The sequence below is a fragment of the Liolophura sinensis genome, chromosome 12 (genome assembly GCF_032854445.1).
Source record: "Liolophura sinensis isolate JHLJ2023 chromosome 12, CUHK_Ljap_v2, whole genome shotgun sequence".
Taxonomy (NCBI): domain Eukaryota; kingdom Metazoa; phylum Mollusca; class Polyplacophora; order Chitonida; family Chitonidae; genus Liolophura; species Liolophura sinensis.
Genome location: NC_088306.1, coordinates 12,128,530 through 12,151,361, shown reverse-complemented (window position 1 = coordinate 12,151,361; position 22,832 = coordinate 12,128,530). Strand labels below are relative to the sequence as shown.

The following is a 22,832-nucleotide window of genomic DNA, read 5'->3' as shown; positions in this document are numbered from 1 at the left end:
CTTTATGCCATACTCAAGAATATTTCACTTATTTGACGGCCACCAGCATCATGGTGGATGGAAGCCGGGCACAGCCCAGGGGAAACCCACGACCATCCGCAGCTTGCTTGAGGGACCTTCCCACGTACGGCCGGCCCCAAAGCAGCGCTAATCACTTACATATTTTTCTGAGGCTTTTCTCTGCGCATTCCAGTTTTGTCGTATACCTGAAGAAGGTCGGTGGTTTTCTCCGGGCACTCCTGTTTGTCAGGCACCTGACGAAGGCTGATGGTTTTCTCCGGGCACTCCGGTTTTGTCAGATACCTGAGGAAGGTTGGTGGTTTTCTCTGGGCACTCCTGTTTGTCAGGCACCTGACGAAGGCTGATGGTTTTCTCCGGGCACTCCGGTTTGTACCTGAAGAAAGTCGATTGTTTTCTCCTGGCACTCCGCTTTGTCAGATACCTGGAGAAGGTCGAAGGTTTTCTCCGAGCATTCTGGTTTGTCAGGTACCTGAAGAAATTCGATGTTTTTTCCGGGCACTTAGCTTTGTCAGGTACCTGAAGAAAGTCGATGGCTTTCTCCAGGCACTTCGGTTTGTCACGTTCCCGAAGATACTTTTTCAGATACCTGAAAAAGGTCGGTGGTTTTCTCTAGGAACTGTGATTTGTTAAGTATCTGAAGAAGATCAGTGATTTTTGTCAGGTACCCGAAGAAGTCCGGTCACGTTCTTCCACCTATAAACCCGTCATATAAGTGAAACATTTTGAATATCTCATTAAACACCGATCCATCAACCAATCGGTCAGTCTGACTCCGCCATGATGTATACTTGAAGCGACCAGAGTCTTTGTTGTGAAAGCTCCCTCAACATACAAGACGAAAAGCATAGGTATATACAACTTATACAAATCTCTCTCACATTGGCAAACAAGCTAGTAATTAATCAGCTTTGGTGAGCCTCGCATTTCGTCTTATTATTGTTTTTCAATCCCATGGACTGTTTCATGATATGGGCCATATCGGCATCATGCCCTGAAATTTTCAGTTCCGAACAATCCACGACACCAATGAAGAAGCTACCGCTACTCCAATGATATTTTTGGAGAGATAATTGTAAACGTGTATCTGTCTTGTAAACATTGCCTGTATTTTATTCTTTGTCATTACCATTTTGTGTAGGTCCTTGTAAACAGGCGTTTTTCTGTCCTTAGACATGTACCATATGAACAGTTCTCCTATTCATCAGGCAATTTGTCCAGCTGATGCTGGCTTCCTCTCCGGCCGTAAGTGGGAAGGTCTGCCAGCAACCTGCGGATGGTCGTGGGTTTCCCCCGGGCTGTGCCCGGTTTCCACCCACCATAATGCTGGCCGCCGTCGTATAAGTGAAATATTCTTGAGTACGGCGTAAAACACCAATCAAATAAATAAATAACATCAGGCAATTTATATACATGTAGTTAAAACACTAGACAGTAAAACCAGAGCAGCGACTACAGAGTGATAGCTGGTAAATGGTCACACTTAACGGGTAAAATACGACCTCCTGTCAATTTACCTGATTTAGGGATTTATTCTAACTGTTCATGTAAATGCATAAATAGTAAGTCATACGCATCAAAGCACCATGACTTAAGCAGAATTAAGTAAAAAAAAATACAGCGATGTTAGTTGTTCCTCACTAGACGTCACTGGTCTAGAATTACTCAAAATGCTGCGTTGTTATAGCATTTAATACACAATCACATTAGAACATGCAGAGTGACCAGGAATCCTGGATGCTTAAGCTTATCCTCTTCGGCAGCGACCAAACCTGATTGATGAGTAACTCGAAAGTTTACACAGTTGCTAAAAGAAACACAACTTATTTCAAAACACCTCAATGAAAAAGGGAAAAACGTTTTTGGACTTTGTTTTAAAAAAAGGTTTTATTTATTTGCAAAGAATTCACGATGTTTGCTTTGATAACAGTCACGTGAATTGGTACCGTAGTATATACAAGGGAGATAACTCTAGTAATACAATTCTTCAAATCGGGAATAATTGTGGCTATATATATATATATATATATATAAGCCTTCATTTACTCATGTGTATGCATGGCTTCTATTTGATATAATAACGTTTAGCGTAGTGTTGATCTGCACCAAAATCATCCAGCTGCTTCAAAAGTACTTCAAAAACGTTCATTCACTGTAAATGGAATGGACCCATTAACAACTTCCACATTGCAGTTTGTGTGTGAAATGCCAACATTTGCACAGTCATCTTCGCAAGCACATTTGTGGCATGTAGGTTTTTTGTCAATTATTATAGTTTCGTGCCCAGAACTGCTTTGTCGTTCTCTCGTAATCACTTTTTTCGTCGCAGTTTTCGTTTGCAACGTTTTAACGTTGAAAAAAAATGTTAATCCGGCCAGGGCGAAACAAACACCTTTTTGCAAATTAACTGTTTGTGATAAAATTCAGACCCTAATATTTATGCTATGCCTAATGAATGATGTAAAAATGGTTTGGGTAGATTATATTCACAAAACGCCTTAAATCACCGTGCATTTTAGGTGTATTCTGTGCAAGGGATAAATGTGTGTGACTGTGCATGAAATAATGATAATTACATATATAAATGACCTGTATATGCGTTTCTGTAGGGTACATACAAATGGGGCTCACAGTGTTATATATAGGCACACGTAACTACGATGGGGGAGGTAAAGCTTCGTAAATAAATCTGTCGTAAATGTTCACGCTTTGTCGCCTTGCCAGATTATAACATGCGCAAAATCATTCACAAGATGAATTACCGAAGTTTTGTGAAAGCGGCCACTGGTCGCCGCGGTAGTTACGTGTACATTATCTTAGGAACGATTTTAATTTCCGTCGGCAAATAATCTTATGCCAAACGTTGTATTGAGCTGAATTTCTACGAGATTTACAAAAGCCTTTAGGAGCTTATATACCTCCTACGCGGATCCAGAGAACTCGTTGTTTCTTAGCCATGTCATATATGATGAGATAATTATCACAGATAAATGAATTATGCATTGCCCTCAAACTGACACGTGTCGATCTGGGAAGTAAATATAATGAAGGGAACCTTTTCATTTGCTTTCCTGTCCAAACAGTAGACTCGATTATACTTTTTTTCTTGTGATTTCAGCATTCGGTATTTACACATATCACCCAGGCCATAGTCTCCGGCAGTTCTTATGGACCAGGTTATAGAAATAGGGACAGACATTAGAGAGCTGATCTGTTTGCCTCGCTCATTGCAGGTTAAGCTCAGTGATTCATGGGAGGGGTGGATGTTTTTACAAAGTTCATGTTAGTTTTGTTCTGGCTTATATAGTGCCGCACACGGAAGTACCAAGCACTATAGATCGAGAACTTCCATCCGACTTTTTTCCGAAGCCGGAAACGGCCCTCTATTTCTGGACTCCATCGTTTTGACTCACACTTGTATATTGAAAATGATCACAGAAATATTGAAGACATTGCACCAGTTATAATAAAGAATATCCACAATGGTTTGGTTATACATAGAAACCCATCAATGGCTGCGAAAGGCGACTAGACGAAGCAATTGCCGACTGACTGACCAACCCGGTTGTCTCTAGCACAATTCGATTTCCGTCATGGTCCGTCGTCTCCCATCGAGTGTCCGACAATGGTCTACAAACGTTCGGAAATAAAGGAACAAGATGGCCTATGTCACCGACACGAAACTGCAACGAAGACGAGTCTAGAATTTTCGGTTTTACGTCTTTTGGTAGACGTTTCAGAGCAAACTGCACGTCGTAATGAGGGTTGGTGTGCATGGTGAATAAACAAAAATGGCTGCGGAGTACATCCGGACTTGCGCCACTCATGAGTTTGTAAAAGTCCACCATGTCTTCCCAAGATTCATAGCTCGTGAAAAGAACGAACCGGAAGTGTTCTTTGCCCTGATGCACTTGCCTCATCGCCCACAAGGGAAGGTCTGTAGAAGTTACATAATAATCTTGACTGTTGTAGGGATAAGGGTTTATTCCACTTTTAGAAACTTTATCCGAATAGTGGAATTTCCATGGAGTCTTTTCGAAATATTGCTTTGCTGATTGAATTCTGTCACAACCAAAGAGCCCTTCTTCTTGCAGGAATGCCAGAACAGCGATGCTTGGTACTTCCGGTCTCTGACTGTCGTGCATTGAAGCATTTCCCGCCATACCACCTTTTGCATTCTCCACAGGATGGGTTCTTTCCGTGATTCTCAGTAGCTGTGCGTCTGGATCTATCCAGTTGAATATAGGCTGATAAATGTCCCACATGGCAGAAGACTCGTGTGGGTGAGCCTCGATGTGGAGTGTGAGTCGATTGGGATCACACAGCATCACAGACTCGGTATCCGAACCAGAAAGACTTGTACTTTCACTTTCGGTGTCTGAACGGCTTGAATTCATAGACGAAACGCTTCCTGCAAGCAATCAAGAAAACCACATGTTATTATCAGTGATTGTAAATGAGCAATAGTATAATAGCGCACTAATATAGCATGTCTATCTTTAGCTCAACAAGCTGGTTATTACGTACATAATGAAGTGCTCAGCACCTGTCCTATAAACTACCACGCGGACAATTTCATTAAAAATAACAGCTCGAACACTACCTTACATTCGCTATCCAATGATTCCCTCAGGCGACCGAACTTTAGTTATGTCACACCCTTCGTCGGTAAAAAAATTGTTTAACAGTGAGTCCACCGTTTAAACTTTTGAACTGAACACGTCAAACTATAACCCTGTGTTTTGAATTTGAACTTCTGCCAAGTCTCGACAAGGTACCTGTGGCTGTTCGAAAATTTGTTCCAGCGTAAGTTTTTGTCATGAATTTATTTGTTTTTTTTTATTTTTTTCATTCCCTTCAAATATAAAGGTACTATAAACACTGGCTTTCGATGTCAACAGTTTATCTTTCAAACAGCCAGCAGGTGGCTTGCCGGGAATCGGCGAAGTTCGAATTCAAAACATGGCGGACGTTGGTTCCACGTGTTCGATTCAAAAGCTTAAACGCCTGAATCACTTTTAAAAGATGGTTCAGCGATTCTGGTTGTCACTTAACTAGACTACACTTCGGTCGACTCGGGGAATCAGTGCATACCAAACGTAAGGCAGGGCTGGAGTTGTTATTTTTCGTGAAATTGTCTGCGTTGACATCTGTATGATCGGTGTTGAGCGCTACGTCATCGTACGTAGTGACTAGCCAGCTGAGCTTGTCCACTTTACAACATATAGCGACGTCTGACTCATTGTTACCTACGTCCGCCTGACCTTCATGGATGTAGATAGAAACAGCCCAATCCAAGACATTTGAAAATACACTAAGGTCATGTATAGGTTAAGGATAATACAACAGAGCCGAAGGTTTTGATTAGTCGCTGTGGATGGCAGGCCATTCAAGGCAATTTGGAATTAGGTCCGAGTTCGATCAACGATGCGACATCAGACGCTTGTAGTGGTTACTGGCTATTGGGATGCTAACAAAGCTTTTGAAGCGACGTACATCAATAATCGTTTCTTCGGTTTCTATTGAATGAGAAATCTGTGAAGGCAACGTCAGCCAGCAAGCTCTGCACACCGCTCACAATTCACGTAGCGATATCTAATAACCCGGAAGATGCGTCTTTATATGAATTCACATGAAGTTCTATCTCGAATAATATTGATCAATGGAAAAAAATGGAAGGTATTTCTTTGATGTACATAAATGTCCTTCTCTATGAGTATACAGAGAAGGGTGAGAGTTTCCTGACCTATAGATATCTATAGTTGGGAGATGCAACCCGTTATTACCTTCTGATTCCTGGCATGCTGGATGTCTTCAGTCATTCACAGCCACTACATTGATATCAGTATATAGACTTATGAGATCATAGATTTCAGAAAAGATTCCGAAAATTTGTACATAAAAAGGTAGGCGTTACTGCCCACATGATTTTGTTTTATCGATTTGCATCTGTATGGGTTTCGACCGTGCTAAGCTTCTATTTTATCGGTATCAGGTTTCAAGGTAAGACACTTGAAAATGGTCCTTTACTGTCTAAGTAAGTAATTGTTGGTACCGATATAAACAGTTGGTTGGATTGATGTCTAGAAATTATTATGCTGGTCAGTGCACGATAGTCTGAGGAACTAAATCACAAACAACGACTTACCATCGCTGCCAGACGCCGTTGAGAAACTACCCCGTCTGGATCTGAAAAAGTACAAAAACACAGCTTAGTGATGAGCTAATGATGAATTCAGGATCAACGGTTACAATTATGCATACCTGGAAGTTTCTGCAAGAATTCATCCAACCAGAACCATTTTTGTAAAACTTTCAAGGGTGGAACTTCTATAGCCAGTCAATGTACCCGATACTTTTCGTTCAGGTTATATAAACTCTAAGTTAATACAGCCCTGACTTGTTTCGCCTTCGCATCGAGCAAAAACCAGTATCGTTTTGTCCATTGATTTGACATGGCGACGGACACCCGCAGTAAGACTGTTTCGTGCCGAAAGAATAAGCACTACTCGGCAAAAGTAACTTACGCATTATATTTTTATCTCTTGTAATAAATGCCGGCCATAGTTCCGGTATTAATCGTTGTACTGAAAGGGTTGTGTCCCTTCATATAAAATGTCGTTTATTAAAGTAAGAGAAGCTCTCTGTTGTAAATGTTCAAAGCATACCTATGAATTAATCGACAAGAGGTCAAGTCTTTGAGCCTAACACACTTTGACTATATTCCAAAACGTAACCAGAAATGGAAATCGATCGGAATTCTCTTCTCTTAGCCTTGTTGCCTTAGTCAATAGCAGTGCCTGGGGAGGGAATCTATAAAAGAGATCAATTTATTACCTGCGCTGTTGACCCATAGACATATGGCTCGTTGACTGGCATATTGAATAGTACACTATTTACGCATGTCCATTCTGTATCTGGAAAGACGTGGTTTCTTACTATCTGTGTCTATGAGGACTCACAATTGTATCAAGAAACCACGTAATTACATAGAAAGCCTATACCCGACAAGGAATAGCATTATCAGAATGCATTTTAAGATGCACAACCACTGCGTGTCTTTCATGTCATGGGGTTTGTATGAACACACTCACAGCTAATTATAAACTTGTGCAACCCTGATGAAAAGCTATAGTTTGGAGAGAAAGATTATTTTCATGCCCACACATATAACACAGGTATGAAATATGCAGCAAGCGTGCTTTCTCTTGGACAACATGACAAGCGTGTTGATTTGTTAGGATTTCTACATCCCCATTCACATCATTTCATAAAAAGAAACGTATTAACGGAAATATCGTGTATGAAAATTATAAATATCTACTAAGCACACTAACTGGAATGTACACACAACATGGTATTTTTAACGATTCACTATATATAAATACACACCGAGCCTTAGGAACAAAGATCATGCTTTGTTGGCAAACCTAATTAATGAGACAAGAACAAATATCAACAAGAGGGAGAAATGTTGAACATGTGACGCCGTAATTAACGCTTGCTGTTTGCGTTGTGCTGCAGGTAACACTAACGCTCTTCACAACGCCTGCTAGAGTGCTTGTTTCACCATCCACATCAATTTAACAGTGCTTGTTTTACATTCAAATCGGCTTAACAGTCTTTGTCTCTTATCCAAATCAATTGAACAGTGCTTCTCTCACATCCTCATCAGCTTAACAGTGCTTGTCTGACATCCACATCAGCTTAACAGTGCTTGTCTGACATCCACATCAGCTTAACAGTGCTTGTCTGACATCCTCATCATCTTTACAGTACTTATCTCACATCCACACCAGCTTAACAGTGCTTGTCTGACATCCACATCAGCTTAACAGTGCTTATCTCACATCCACATCGGCTTAACAGTGCTTGTCTGACATCCACATCAGCTTAACAGTGCTTGTCTGACATCCTCATCATCTTTACAGTACTTATCTCACATCCACACCAGCTTAACAGTGCTTGTCTGACATCCACATCAGCTTAACAGTGCTTATCTCACATCCACATCAGCTTAACAGTTGTTTTCTGACATCCACATCAGCTTAACAGTGCTTGTCTCACATCCACATCAGCTTAACAGTGCTTGTCTCACATCCACATCAGCTTAACAGTTGTTTTCTGACATCCACATCAGCTTAACAGTGCTTGTCTCACATCCACATCAGCTTAACAGTGCTTGTCTCACATCCACATCAGCTTGGATCGCTATCAATATGGAGAAGTTCAGAGACATGAATCTTATATACACCTTAAATCTGGTGTGGATTTGTACTATAAGCACATGAAATTCTCGGGTTTCTTTATGTAAAATTGGTTCTGAGATTTTGTCAGTCTAAAAATACACAGTCAAAAAGTTGGTTGGCCTTACAGCTTCTATACTTTAAGGACTGTCTTCAAACAACAATGCATACTTTCAAGAAACTGTTCATATATTTTGAAAATCACTTTGTTAAAATTAGGACAATTTAGGAACTAAAGGGACATTTTGAAAATAAACCCCATTTAATGCTCTTTGATCTTAAAGATAAATAACATTTTACAATGTCATGTAATATCGGTCCCTAAAACCCGAAAAAAATTCTTCGTCTTGGATTTACAGATAAAATAAGACGTGTATCATTTGTTAGAATTACCACTTAAAGACATGCCTATTTAAAATGAGCAATACGTTCAAAACGCTCGACATCTCACAACGTCAATGACAGGTCATCCAAACTTATTCTAACTGTAGCGAATAACGGTCTTCTTTAACTACATATATGATTACATGGAGACCTATCACAAATATGTATATACCTACCGTGGCCGTTTGTTTCATTTGTGCGTCTATATGTGAGCGCTGTAGCTGACAGCAAAAGCCTTAATGGGTAGAAAAGCCTGAATACATCCCGAAATCAACAGCCCCATCACAAGCTAGTTTCATCTGTGATGCACAGCTGTCAACAACACACATGCTACATCCAGAATTACCCACTCTCTCTCTCTGCCTACACGAGCGTCTAACATCGTTTTCGTGTTGTATTGACCCATGGTGTAGTCACAGGTTGCTTTTAATGAACGTGAACGTGGGTTTGGGTGTTCTTAAGTCTCAGCAATGCGACTCTGCGTTGTTGGGGTATTAAGCGTGGATTTATCATCGTCTCTAATGCCGGCTGTGTCAACATGTGCAGCGTGCAGGCCATTGTCTTGATTACCTGCCTCAAAACACGACTTAAGCTGACTCTCTTTCGCGGATAAGCATTATAACAGCCTTTCCAGGTGTGCAAATATGATTGAACATGAGGACTCCGCCCAACCCTCTTACATGTATATGCGCCAACAGTACACAAGCGGAGGACGTGGGTTCGAATCCTGGTACCGTCAATGCTCCTCTTATATCAAATAAACTTCATTCCCGCAACGTCCATATTATTAATCTAGGTATCCAAAGTTGTGCATATATATATTAATGGCACCCTGGAAAATAATTAGCTCGATAATGAGATTTGTGAAGGTTTTGCTTCTGCGTATGAACCGCAATTTCTGAAAATGAATACTTTACCCCAAAAATAACTGCATGCAACTACCTGTGTGCTCCATGGCTAGATCTTTATCTGTACAGCTGTATCTTTTCTACTTTCAAATGTCTAACATCTTCCCAAGTAAGCCTGTCTCTAAATCTTCCATGAGCGTTAATGAAAAATTCTTCTGCGAATCTAAAGTTATCTTTATTACATATACGCCAATGTATACATACTTGCTATATATACACACATAAGTCCCTACATACATACCAGTGCTCGTTGGTGTTCGCAGACACCGTTCAGGACATACCGTTCAGCTGTTAACGTTTCACATCTAAGTGTACATATATTTGTGGACAAGGGGAATAAGCGTGTACAGTCTTAGGTGGCAGAATATTTGGCATTCGTGACATGTGTGAATACACATAATTTTGTACCGAAATCCCCTCATGCAGTTGAACAAAAACACATTCCTCTTTTTTAACTTTAAAAGTGACATTATGACACTGAGTTCTATTGTTATGCACAGCTATAAACACACCAACGGTTTGTTTAATTTGAGCTTAAAGGTCAAACGTGATCATGTGATCATGTGATCATTTTGAGTAAAGAAACAGCCCATATTGAAACTGGCTTCAAATATTACCGGATCACCACGCTCCTCTGCATGCTGTATCTTAACACCCACGCATAACCCTATAGTATATACCATGCTTTATATAAGTGTATATAACTTATTGATTTGCGGTTTTTGATTCATTGATCGATTCACTGATTGATTGATCGATTCTTTTGATGTATACTGAACGCCGCACTTCTAAATGTTTTGGTTGTATAGCAACAGACAGGTTTGTGTGTGGAAAGGTGAATTTGGTCTGTAAACTCATTGGCCAGGTGTCCGTGATACTGCTTAAATATTTCCCATTCGGCAATAAACCCAAAACATTTATTCATGGGCCATCTTCTGCTTGGAAGCAACGCTTTTTACTCATTAGTGAGCAAGAGCTCCTTGCGTTTTTTTTCAGGAGTTTAACCACACTTACAGAGCATGAAATGAAAACACAGATTAAAGTAGTGAAATGATGGGCGGAACGATAGACACAATGGACTTCAAGGCATGGGTTCGAAGCAACAGCATCTGGAGCTAGGTGGGGGCCTCGCTGTAAGTTCAAGTCCAGCCCCCTCTAGCTCCCTCTCCGGTCACACGAGGAAAGGCCTGCCAGCAACATGGTCGTGGGTTTCCACCAGGCTCTGTCCGGTTTCTCCCCATCATAATGCTGGCCGCCGTCGTATAAGTGAAATATTCTTGGGTACGGCGTAAAACATCGACAAATACATAAATAAATAATTATAGCTAGCTGTTGAAGTAGGGTACTGTACTCGACTTAAGTCAGAAATTTAAAAGATATATGACAGTACCGGTATCACTTATTTTCGAAGGTAATTTGTGGATTTCCAAACATTCTGTGTTCCTTGGGCCTTGGTGATGAAGCTCGTATGGCCGTTGAAGACCATTTGTCATCCACAAGTACATGTACATAAAACCTCCCCCGTGGAAAAGTTCGTCAGTAACTTGCCACAGGTCGGTGGTTTAAGCAGGGCGCTCTGGTTTCCTCCATCAAAAATACCTGTCTGCCATCGTATAGATGAAACATTCTTCGGTGTGGCGTTAAATGGCCGTTATGAGTAGAAGAAACAGATATGCTCGCAGTAAGCCAACCATACCGTTGGCAGGTTTCTTGCATCTCATTTGGTCAAAGACAAGTCATCAAAGGACCGTTAAGACGGCTTATTGTCACTAGGGTTTAAACAACAATGACAGCTGGCCAATCTACACATTCCCTGCCCAAGGCTAGATTTGAACTTGCACCTCGAATGATACCGAAAAGTTTGCATGCTATTCTGGCTTTGTAACAATTAATTTGGTACATGTCTCTTAAAGACAACATGGTTTATACACAGTCCTATACCTTGAATAAAATCACAGAAGTTATAACTGGGATAACATCAGACCCGAGTGCATCTGACCTCAGTACGTCACCTTGAGGAAAAATCTCCATATCGAGCAAGACATCAATCAACAGTAATGTACACTGTTGAACGAGTGTTTACCCAATTACTCGTCTGTAAATTGTTAGTACCAGCGAGTTCCCTAGTGTTCTAAACTGAGTGATGTCGCTACAAAGAGTGCGGAAAACAACAATCTCTGGCGTAGCGGGAGCCATATTTTACTATAAAGGGACACAGCTTCTCCTTGTCTAGCGCACATGGTTTTAGGTCGTCAAAATGGCGGCCTTCCACCACAGAGTTTCTTCTCGGAGTAGTCGGAACGTCACACTTGACGAATAGCCGAGACAGTCTACCTGTAGAACACGTTGATAATTTATCCTTTGTCTATGTTATTTATTAGTCTCTGTGGGGCCGTGTTGTGATGGCAGTTGATATACCTATATCCTCTTTGAAAGTCTTCTGCACCAGACATTCAATGACGAGGACATCGAAGCATTATCATTAACAGGCAGATGGTTTGTGGTATACAACAGTAATTACATTTTTCTAAATGTACCTTTTGTAATAGTCTACTTTATCAAATAAGCACGCAAAACCAGGAGAATAATGTTCTTACGAGACTAATGAAGAGGAATTCAAGCTGACATTTTCTTTGAAGGGAACACAAATAACTGATTCGTACAACTGAGGGATGTTTAAAGCCAAACTTTAGAATATTTCCGCTTATATATGTGTTTGACGGTTCTCGTTTCATTTCATTGGTGGAGTGAACCGAAGTCACCGGAATACAAAGAGACATGCCAGAAGGTGACACATTAGTTAAGACGAAAATCTTAACTAGCAAAATGACACTCGTGTATATGGGTAAGACGTTCCTCAGAAAACTGCCCAACTATCCAATAACATTAATTCTGAAGGTTAAAGCATCAACCACCAAAAACAGGATTCAAAAAGATTTATCTTTTTTCAGTCAGATTGCAAAGCGTGCAGAATAGAAAGACGGTAAAGATAATATTTTTTTTGTTACTTTCATGTTCTCGGGCATAGCCTAAGCCTTCAGAATACCGAACGCGCAAATCCCAACTAGATATGGGTTAAGGAAGTCCCTGATTATGCCAATGACTCAGACATTTTTAATATTGGGCAATTGTTTGGGTATAAATTTACCCAATCAATGATCGATGTTAAGAACACATAATCAGGTCATTAATCGTTTGTTAATTGTTCTGCTGATTAGTGTTTGCGAGAAACATTAGCGCCCAATAAGGCAAAAACACAAAGGCTTTCTCTCCCAGAATTCTCACAGATCCGCACCAGAGTATGGAACACAAAAAGGCGATAATGCACATTCGGTATTCTACACTGCTATACGTCATTCGTGCGGGAGAAAGCTGTTCCATTACGCTACATTACACAATTTGCGCGCTGCCAAAAACACCGTTAGTCGAATGACCAATGACCCGTGCAACAGTTCACATGCAATCAGGCGAATGTTTGCTTACGAGTGTAAATCGATCAAATCACAATTTGAAAAAGCTTGTCTCATAATACTGATTACTTCACATGTGAATGGATCCCATGTCGTCCTAAGTGCGTGTCACTGTCTGTGCAATCGCAGCTGCACTGTGCTTTTATTCGTCCATGTAAATGCGTTCGATGAACAATGTAACAATGCCCATTAAGTTGGGCACCCTGAGACACCCTGCTGTACCCAAGCTCCACATTATTGCCACATCGATTGTTGCACGCTTAGAGTACAATATAACTTAATGTCATTTAATGCATTTTTATGTGTCTAACCAATGGAAGGCTACATTCAACACCAGTCATTTCTCAATGTGTGTTTTTAGACATTGTACTGATTTGACGTGAAAATAACATGTGGTTGAGACCTTAGTTAAGACCATCATCACATGAATCCATGTCATTCTTAATATACGGAATATCTAACTTAACTTGTGGGTTAACAATAATGTTGGCCGCCGTCGTATAAGTAAATTATCCTTGAGTACGGCGTAAAACACCAATCAAATAAATAAATAAATAAATAAATTTCGGCCATTTTAAGAATGTTTCTTTGTGTAAGGCCTGCCGAAATACCGACGTATTGTTAACAACTGTAGCAACTCCCAAACGTTTTGTGACAAATTTGTATTTATATGTTACGATCTATTCCTTCACGTAAACAATTATGAATCTTTTCAGAAAAAAAAAATGACGATTATCAAACATGTCTATAAATCGGGCACTATGTACCATCTCTAAAGCTCGCTGGCCCTTGTAAGGTATACATGCAGCAGAAGGTCAGATTTTTTTTTTTTTTTTTTTTTTTTGTTTGGTGTTTTACGCCGTACTCAAGAATATTTCACTTATACGACGGCGGTCAGCATTATGGTGGGTGGAAACCGGGCACAGCCCGGGGGAAACCCACGACCATCCGCAGGTTGCTGACAGACCTTCTCACGTACGGCCGCCAGCATGAGCTGGACTTGAACTCACAGCGACCGCATTGGTAAGAGACTCCTGGGTCATTACGCTGCGCTAGCGCTTTAACCGACTGAGCCACGGAGGCCCCCAGAAGGTCAGAGTACAGGCGCTGGGGTGGCAAACTTCTTTTCGGAAGAAAAGGTTTTATATATGGTACCAACAATGATCGAACCTTGCAGGTCATGTCCGTAAACTCAAGTTTAATCCTGGCGACAAACATTACACTTGACCTTGTCAACACAATTTGACACGATGGACACACCGGGTAAACAAACGTATTTGTCCTGCGAGGCTGTCTACTGCGACAACAGACTCAGGGGAAATATCATCCATTTTGTTTGTCAAACTCTGGCGGTGCTGGCGCGGCATTATTTCCCACAGTGACTTAGTCGTGCCAGGTAGCGTAATATCAAGGAACTGTAAACTGTGTTGCTGTGACTTACTCATGAAATCTTTATTTCTGCAATGGGAATAAACTGCACAGTAACCTTTAAAATCCTGAACACCAAGATTCCCAGCATGGAGTTTCTATTCTCAAGCTTTATACTCTAAAATAATAATAACAATATAAACGATTATTGTATAGTAACGATTCCAAGAAACACCATTTATTGACAAAATCTTCAATCAGCTATTGGCCAAAAATGCCTTTATTCATCCAATATGTAGTCAATACTGACTATCAATCATAGTCAGCTATCTAGTTCTAGACATGACGTAAATATAAATTTACGTTCCAGTAACAGTTAACCCACAAGAGGAAAATCATCGCTCAATCATGAAACCCACGGAAAAATTAATATCAGTAGACCCGTTAATATTTATACCGTGGATATTCCGCGTTTTGAGTTAAGATGGCTGACAGTGTTTTTGCAGGCGTTATGCTGAGTAGAGAATACGGACCCAAGGGTTGGTCTCCAGTGTTCTACAGTGACAGAGAGTCTATAAATATAACCGCTCAGGTATCAAGGTGCTTAGAACTATAGGTAGGTACATACAAAAGTATAGATAAGTAGTAAACACTTCTACTGCACATGGGTGCAGATTTGGCAAATCGCCATGTCTCAGTATGAAACATGACGCGGGTGTGTCGCTACACACTCGATCTGAATTTGAACCATGTGACCTCTAAATGGGTTCAAACCCCCCAGGCTAAGCATATTCAAGGGAGGAAGGAAGGGGGGGAGTGGGTGGGGGTGACACTCAGAACACCATGTACCATGTATATATTCCGATAAGAAATTGAAAGATGCCAAATGGAATTTATGAATCGATCTAAGTGTTGTTTGGGAATGAATCAGTAATGATATGAGGTCAGACTGGTAGATTGGCCTATATGATTTACACTAGTGTTTAATATTTGATGTTTAGCAACAGAGGTAAAACAAATATCACTTTCGCGGCCCCATTCAAAGCTAGAGTAATAGATTTCGCAAACACAGTGCTTCGCGCCTCAGAAATAAACAGAGGTAAACAGTTTGCAAAGTGAACTAATACGGCCACGTAACCTGTCATTGAATGTGTCGCTGAAATGGCTTTTGTAAGCATATATATGCCTAAGTTAAGATATTTTGAGACGAACTCATGTTTTTGTCGTGAGATGTAAATGACATAGTTGAAAACATGATGATACTTTAGTGTGTGTATTCAGATGTGTTGGAGCCTTCAATCGTCTACAGGATTCAATGCATGTCAGCCATGGAGATACCCGTGCTTCCGATTTCAGTATAATCTCGGATAAATTTCCGCCGGTAATATGTGATTGTGTCGTGAGAGCCAATTAGTAGGATTGTTAACGTGATCATTCATTATTCTAAAAAGCAGAATCGAGTCGGAAAAAAGCGATGTTGCCCATGCCTTATAATTGGATCTCTCCTGAATAGTTTTCACGGCTCTCCCTTGTGAATTGCTATTTGGACCCAAAAAACGCTACATGTAGTATGGCTGTCCCTCTGGGGATGAAATATTTGGCGTGAGCACTATATCCGGGGCCATTTTGTTGAGAATTGAGACACGCACGTTACTAATTAACATTGCACGAAGCCATTGTTTCTGTGCTGGCATACTCCACGCTCTGCCACCCACGACCGTCCATCGAGGATCTGATCTGACAGGGTCCACCAAGAGCATCACGAAGGAATCGACAACGCCATGTGGAATGAATAATTAATTACCTTGACGCTGCATCGGCTATAAAGATGGGTCAATAAGAATTCTGGACACGGTGGCCAATTCAGTATGTAATATGGCGTAAAACAACAATCAAATATATAAATAAATAATAGGCAGAGTTCAGAAGAAGTACTGGATTTCCCTCGAGCTCTTAACAAACCTCCTGACTTAAGAAGGCTTCGTCTGAGCCAGCCAGATCTGATTGGTCGAGGGCTCCATTGGCCTGAGCTTACCACTCTGATCACTCGGTCAGCCAAGTGTACAGTCCAGATTACTCGGTCAGCCGAGTGTACAGTCCAGACCACTCGGTCAGCCAAGTGTACAGTCCAGACCACTCGGTCAGCCAAGTGTACACTCTAGGCCACTCGGTCAGCCAAGTGTATAGTCCAGACCACTCGGTCAGCCAAGTGTACAGTCCAGACCACTCGGTCAGCCAAGTGTACAGTCCAGACCACCCTGTCAGCCAAGTGCACAGTCCGGACCACTCGGTCAGCCAAGTGTACAGTCCAGACCACTCGGTCAGCCAAGTGTACAGTCCAGACCACTCGGTCAGCCAAGTGTACAGTCTTTGCTCACGGCGGACACCACCACATTACTTTAGCCAATGCATCCTTCACAAAGTACCTTATCACGTATTTATTCGCAAGGCAGTTAATGAATGTTCAATAAATGATCATAAATCAGAAACGAGAAGCAATTTATGACTGCATAATTAAGTTTATGGGTAATAAAAAGGCTGTTTGTCTTAGCCTCTGTCGTACAAGCTACCGGATTTTATCGATATTCAGATAACAATGTATCAAGCTGTCAAAACTGATATGATTTATGATATGCATGTAGGGATATACAGGTTACATAACTATAGGCCCTCCATGTGTTATTCTTAATGTTACAGGTGAACGGAGAACCAAATCTGAAAAGGAAAAGATTCGCCAGTTTTATGATGAACTTTAAATGGCAAAAAATGATTTTCGTTAGCTGTATTTTAATAAAAATGTTGTATGGCTGTCGAATGAATGAGAACAGTGTAAAATATAGAAAATCACTCCGAATAAAACGGCTTTTGTGGCTATTGGCTCAGTGGTACGTCATGTAAATTGAAACAGCTAATGTTCAGTAACAACGAAAACTATATAATCCAGCAGGATTAGTTTTTAGGACCATAGATTCGGTTAAGATTATGATTTCAAAGAATGCAATGTAAGAAAAATCCATTCCTCGTCAATCAGATCATTAGCCAATCAGAAAAGAGGAAAGATCACTGCCGTGTCTCATAGATTGTTAAATAATTAATCATAATCACTTTCGGAATGAAATGATCTTAAAATAAGCATGATTAAAGTACAAAGTCTGAAATTAATGCGGATTATCCTAACTCCTCGTTAATACAAGCTGTTTAGATTCGCAAGATGACTTAATCTCGCATATATGACACGTGATCACTTTAGCCAACTTTATTACATTTGAAAGAGAAAAATTGTTTAGAATTTGAAAACAATGAAATAAATTGATGGTTTTAGAAACATGGCTTAATCATCTTGATCTGTAATCAGTGGGAGGTTTAAAAGTTTGACGCTGGGGCCGTTTGAATTCACGGATAGGCAACAAAAAGAAAGACTTATTATTGCTGTGTGTGTTCACAAGGGGGAATTCATGCAGGTTTATACGTAAGACACCGTGTGGTAGTGAGTGACGTCACACGTCATGCGTGTATAAACATGGGGAAACGGATGACCTGCCAGTTGTTCGGAGGAATGGCGAAGCACGAAAGTTTGTTGTTGTGTTTTGTGTAATAGCTATATGAATATGCGCAAAGTTTGTAGTCAACTGAGAAAAACAATGCCTGGGAAAAGAGCGGATGCATTAATGCCGTGAACTATCAACTTTAATCAAACAAACGAAGCAAATAATGTTATTAATTTTCAGCATGCTATATACACGTCCATGTAATCTGTCTACAGAAGCAGTGATTACCCGCGCACGGCTGTTGTAAACAGCCTGGAGGCTAAACAAAAACAAGTTTTATTTTTATTCACATGCTGGTCTCTTAAGAAGGTGGACTTGGTGCATTTTATCCGCGTGCGGTAACTCAGTGCCAGCGTTTCAATTAAATCTTTTGGCCAAATTTCGGTCAGGATATTTCCTACAAACCCTTATATGCACAATTAACGAGGCAATAAGACTTAAACCCTATTATTGTTCAGTATATATGTTTCGTACTTTGTATACTGATGACAGTCAAATGAATACATAAACTAAATATAGCCTATATACACCGCGCGGATACAGGTTTCGTGTAGATATAGCACAAGAATTATTAAAAACAATACTTATTGTACCTACTTGTCCATTCGCTAATTACAGAGAGTCCAGAATTGACTGGTTTTTATTAATTCACTTACGGAATGGGGTTGCTTGCAAAATACTTCAATTAACTATACAATTAAATAGATATTTAATTAAAGGTTCATGGATGGAGAAAATTGGAGTGTCTATAGAATAAAAACACCTGGCAAACCGCTTAAGATAAATCTAAGCAGATAGGTTCTACAAACCATAACGTGACATGTCAGTTTCCCGCTCATTTACATATCAATATCTCTTCCATTTAATCCTGATCTACATGGTTTGTAAGGCCATTTGCCACTGCATGGGTTCTGTGTCGCTCCAATTACTTTAGTTATTAAAAATTGCAGTCAGTCCACTTGCATGTATAGCTCAAATGGTGGTCATGTTTTAACTAGATTGCATGACTGATTAAACGATTGTCAGGGCTGTCACTCAGGTGGAATTACCATAGAGTTTTCATAGCGTTTAATTGTAACCCTACCTTGTTTATCTATTTACTCAACTGTTCGGCTCATTTTATTTGAATTAACGCTTGATTAAGATTTTCCTGATGAAATGATACGTATATAATCATAATATGAAACGAGGGCAAGAATAATTTTCGTTAATTGCCTACATATACTGATAATATTGAAAATACTTAGCTCTAATTGGTTACATAACAGGCTGATAAAGGCATATATCACTGGAGGCAGATGGCGGCATGCATGCATAGCCGAGCAGCTTTATACAGAAAAGGAAACCCAGGGTAAGGTGGTAGCCTGAGAAATGCCACCTCATATGGAAACTTTCTGCATGTAAGGTCACCTCAGAATAACGGATGTATAACGACCTATATTATGCACGTACGTTGTTGGATATAAACATTGCACCAGACCGCTTATATCATATATATATATATATTAGGGAAACATGAAATGACTGAATGATAATATGGCCTGACGCCACAGTTACTGAAGCCTTGTCGTGGCCACGGCATGGAAAATACGGAAACAGTAAATTGTTTTCCTGTGCGAAAATGAGAACAGCCAAAATTAAAAACAAAATGCAAGGATATTTTTTTAAAAGGGAAAGACGAGAATGGCCTTTTAACACCCAGGAAACGCAAGTAACCATATATATCCCTGTGTCTTTTGACAGTTTCACTTTTAACCGAGTAAGCTTTTGCATGTTCGCATACAGAAAAGTCGTATTTTGGCGTGAGATCAATTAATGATGCACAGCTGCACATATACACCCATCATTACTCAAATATAGTAAACTTCTCTTGGGTGATTGGTATTCTAGGCTCTATAAAGACTGATGGAAAAACAATAAGGTAACGACAATAATCAGCAATTTACAATAACAACGCAGACGGTGGGGGTTGTGATGTTGAAGATGGGTGGACACAGCTGAAATAGTGGACATCGTATCACAAAACAAGTACCAGTATTAACTTAAGAGCTGTTTCAGTAGCCTCAGCAGTGCGAATTTTTCGGTGTAGCGATCGTCCCCATCATAAAGCAATCTTATAAAGCCTCCTTTTTTTTAAAGCGTTGAAAACACTGGTCTTGGGCGTCTTCACGGATATATTTTATACATGTCGGCTATAATAACTGCTCTGTATTACACATAAATAGGCAGATAAAAACACAGAAGTGTGCCCTCTAGGGATAAGCAGTGCGATGAATCAGCGACTTAAGTCTTGACAATGGCGTAACTGTGTAATAGCTAATATATAACGAGCCACATCGCATGGAAATTAAGCAGAGTCTCTATTCCCACAAAAGATGAGCTGCTTTTTTTAGTTTTACTGATTCAACTGAGTTATACACAAGGCGTCGACATGTTAGGTTTTACTGTTTGGTATCAATGTATAATAATATTGCAGTGATTCATACACCGAGAAGCTTGTTCCAGCCAAACGAAACGGATCTATACCGTCATGATGCATAATTCATAAATTCCTGATGTTAAACCCACACATATGTACGTAGGATGTAACACGAGTAAGTGTGCGACTTGTTTTTCGGTAAGAAAAAGATGAGAGTGTATACGAGGAGTGTGTTTGCACTCATCATCGATAGTATATACGTTGTTAGTTTAGCAATAGTGTTTATTTTGGGAGAAAGAATACTCCACATCTATGACACTAAATATACGTCAACATCAATGGAGCCAATAAGGCGCTAGATGAGCAGTCAAAGTTTTGGAGGGTGGAGAGTCGTGGGGGGTGGGGGCACCTAGCCTTTCATACTACCACTGATACGCTATGAGTTGTAATAAAACAGTAATAAAATGTCTAGTGTGTAATAATATACGTCAAGCATGTACGAACTGACCTGAAATGTTAGAATCCGCACACAATGGATGGCATATATAAACTGGTTACAGTGGAGCTAATCAAACGCCATTGGTTAACAACGCAGAACCGACAATTTCCACATGATCAATTAATCAGTGTATGCTTGGACAAGGTGAAATCGTTATGCTTCCAAACAAAACTCTTTAAGTGTTTCGTACCAATGGCCGTACATATATGTGTGTTTACAACAGGTATTAACCGCTATTCACGTGTGTTTAAATTGTAGCCGTGCTGCGCGTATAGTGTTATAGTCGCAAACAGTATCATTTCATGTATGACAATGCTAAAAGACTTAATATATGATACTATATGGTATTCTCATTTTCATCCAAGTAGATTATTCATAACGAGTTTATGATTATTGACAAATATATGACACATGTCCACCAACGTGGGTTTATGATAAAAAGCACAGATTATCCTAGATATCGTGCTTGCATGCAAGAGAACAATTTATTAATGTCATATACTTGTCTGTTTCGATTATCATACATAGAATAATAAGTTTGTCCTTCGTGACATAGTATTAGCAATATAGTTAAACAATTTGTCATATTCTATACAAGCATGTATAACTGATGTATATTACTTGTGTTTATGGTTATCAGTAAGCTATATTTACAAATATAAATAAACAAAGTACATACCTGTAATCCCAGAACGGGTAAAGTTTCCCATTGCTGTTGGTGTTAGACAAGGCGTTCCTTTTGGCGTAATTCCGTTTGAGATAAGTTTCCATATTTAATTATGGTATCGCGAGAGTATATATAAATGTATAGAAATAGCACTGTAAAACCCCTCAGATTGCTGCCAAAGCTGATGTAGTCTCTCTTTACCTAACTGCAGGAAATCTCTTCGTCAGGTTGGTGACATTTTCATTCTGAAAGCTGAACAACCCCTTGGCAGTATATTCCAGTGGAAAGCTCTTAGATATTGTCCGAGATGTACTGGTAATTGTCCAAAGTCAACAACAGGGGTCATGAAAAAAAGAGTGGAATTTGGGCCAGTGTTATAGGTGTTGTGAAGGAAAATCCGTTATCTACCATAACACCTGTATATAATGCAAATCCAACACGCGTCTGTGTCAGGTAAAGGCCACAGCTAGCGTCGCACACCTTTTGCGTGTTGTTTGAGCAAGGCCCGACACGCTATATTCTTTGGCACAGTTCCTTGCCTACAGCAGGCCGCTGTGTTGTGACTGTCAGTCAACAGCATAAAGCCGAGGTCATATTATATACTCCCGAACTGGAGCATGCGAGCTTTTGTGATTAGTTTTAGATATATACGCGATCACGTCCTTAAAATTGACAGTAGGGATGTCATAAACCCTCAAGCACCGTCGTACGCGGAACCGTGTTTGGTTCGCTGCCCGCTCTGCTTATACTGAGAGTCACCTTGTCCGGGAGTGGGATTTTAATCCATAGCCCTCCCTGCCGCGTCCTTGGATACTGCCAATGGCCCTAATCAATGAACGTGTAAATTATAGCGAATATTACACCGTGTTGGGACAGCCCGTGGGCAGGCACAACAGCCGCGAGGGAAACGCAGAAATCAGCTGCTGTAGAAGCATGTATGTATATGCTCTCTTAACACAGCAGCCAGGTAGAATATATTTATAGACCATGCACTGTATTAACATAAGAACAAGGTACTAGCCATTCAATTGGTCGTGTACGTTGCTCATTCTTGCGGCCTCCACACCGAGCGATGTTTTTGTAACCCCGCGGATTAACTCCTTCAGTCCATAAAAGCTAGCTTTTTATCCCTGACTAAAGAATAAAGGCCTATTACGTCGGAAGGTGAAAGGCATGCAGAGTTGAGACCAGATTTTACAGGTATCAGTGTTTACAGGTATAACATTGTACATTGTCTGTCACCTGTGCCTTAACTCGGAGATAAGCTGAGACTTTGTCTTATTATCTCAAAATCAATCTGATCTC

The 22,832-nt window shown here is 40.3% G+C and overlaps 1 protein-coding gene across 2 annotated transcripts; it reads right to left on the bottom strand.

The window, feature by feature from the left end:
* Positions 1 to 1,908: 1,908 nt before the first annotated feature.
* Positions 1,909 to 22,132, bottom strand: LOC135479409 (protein FAM124A-like). 2 transcript variants are annotated; one of them, XM_064759236.1, is made up of 3 exons: positions 21,540 to 22,132; positions 6,167 to 6,207; positions 1,909 to 4,429 (listed from the first exon to the last, which is right to left on the bottom strand). In XM_064759236.1, exons 1-3 carry the CDS (start codon positions 21,629 to 21,631, stop codon positions 3,510 to 3,512), a joined length of 1,053 nt encoding a protein of 350 aa, XP_064615306.1. In that variant the 5' UTR covers positions 21,632 to 22,132; the 3' UTR covers positions 1,909 to 3,509. The 2 variants fall into 2 exon arrangements, with proteins under 2 accessions (XP_064615306.1, XP_064615307.1); XM_064759237.1 differs by lacking the exon at positions 21,540 to 22,132 and adding an exon at positions 8,825 to 8,898.
* Between the last annotated feature and the right edge of the window lie 700 nt (positions 22,133 to 22,832).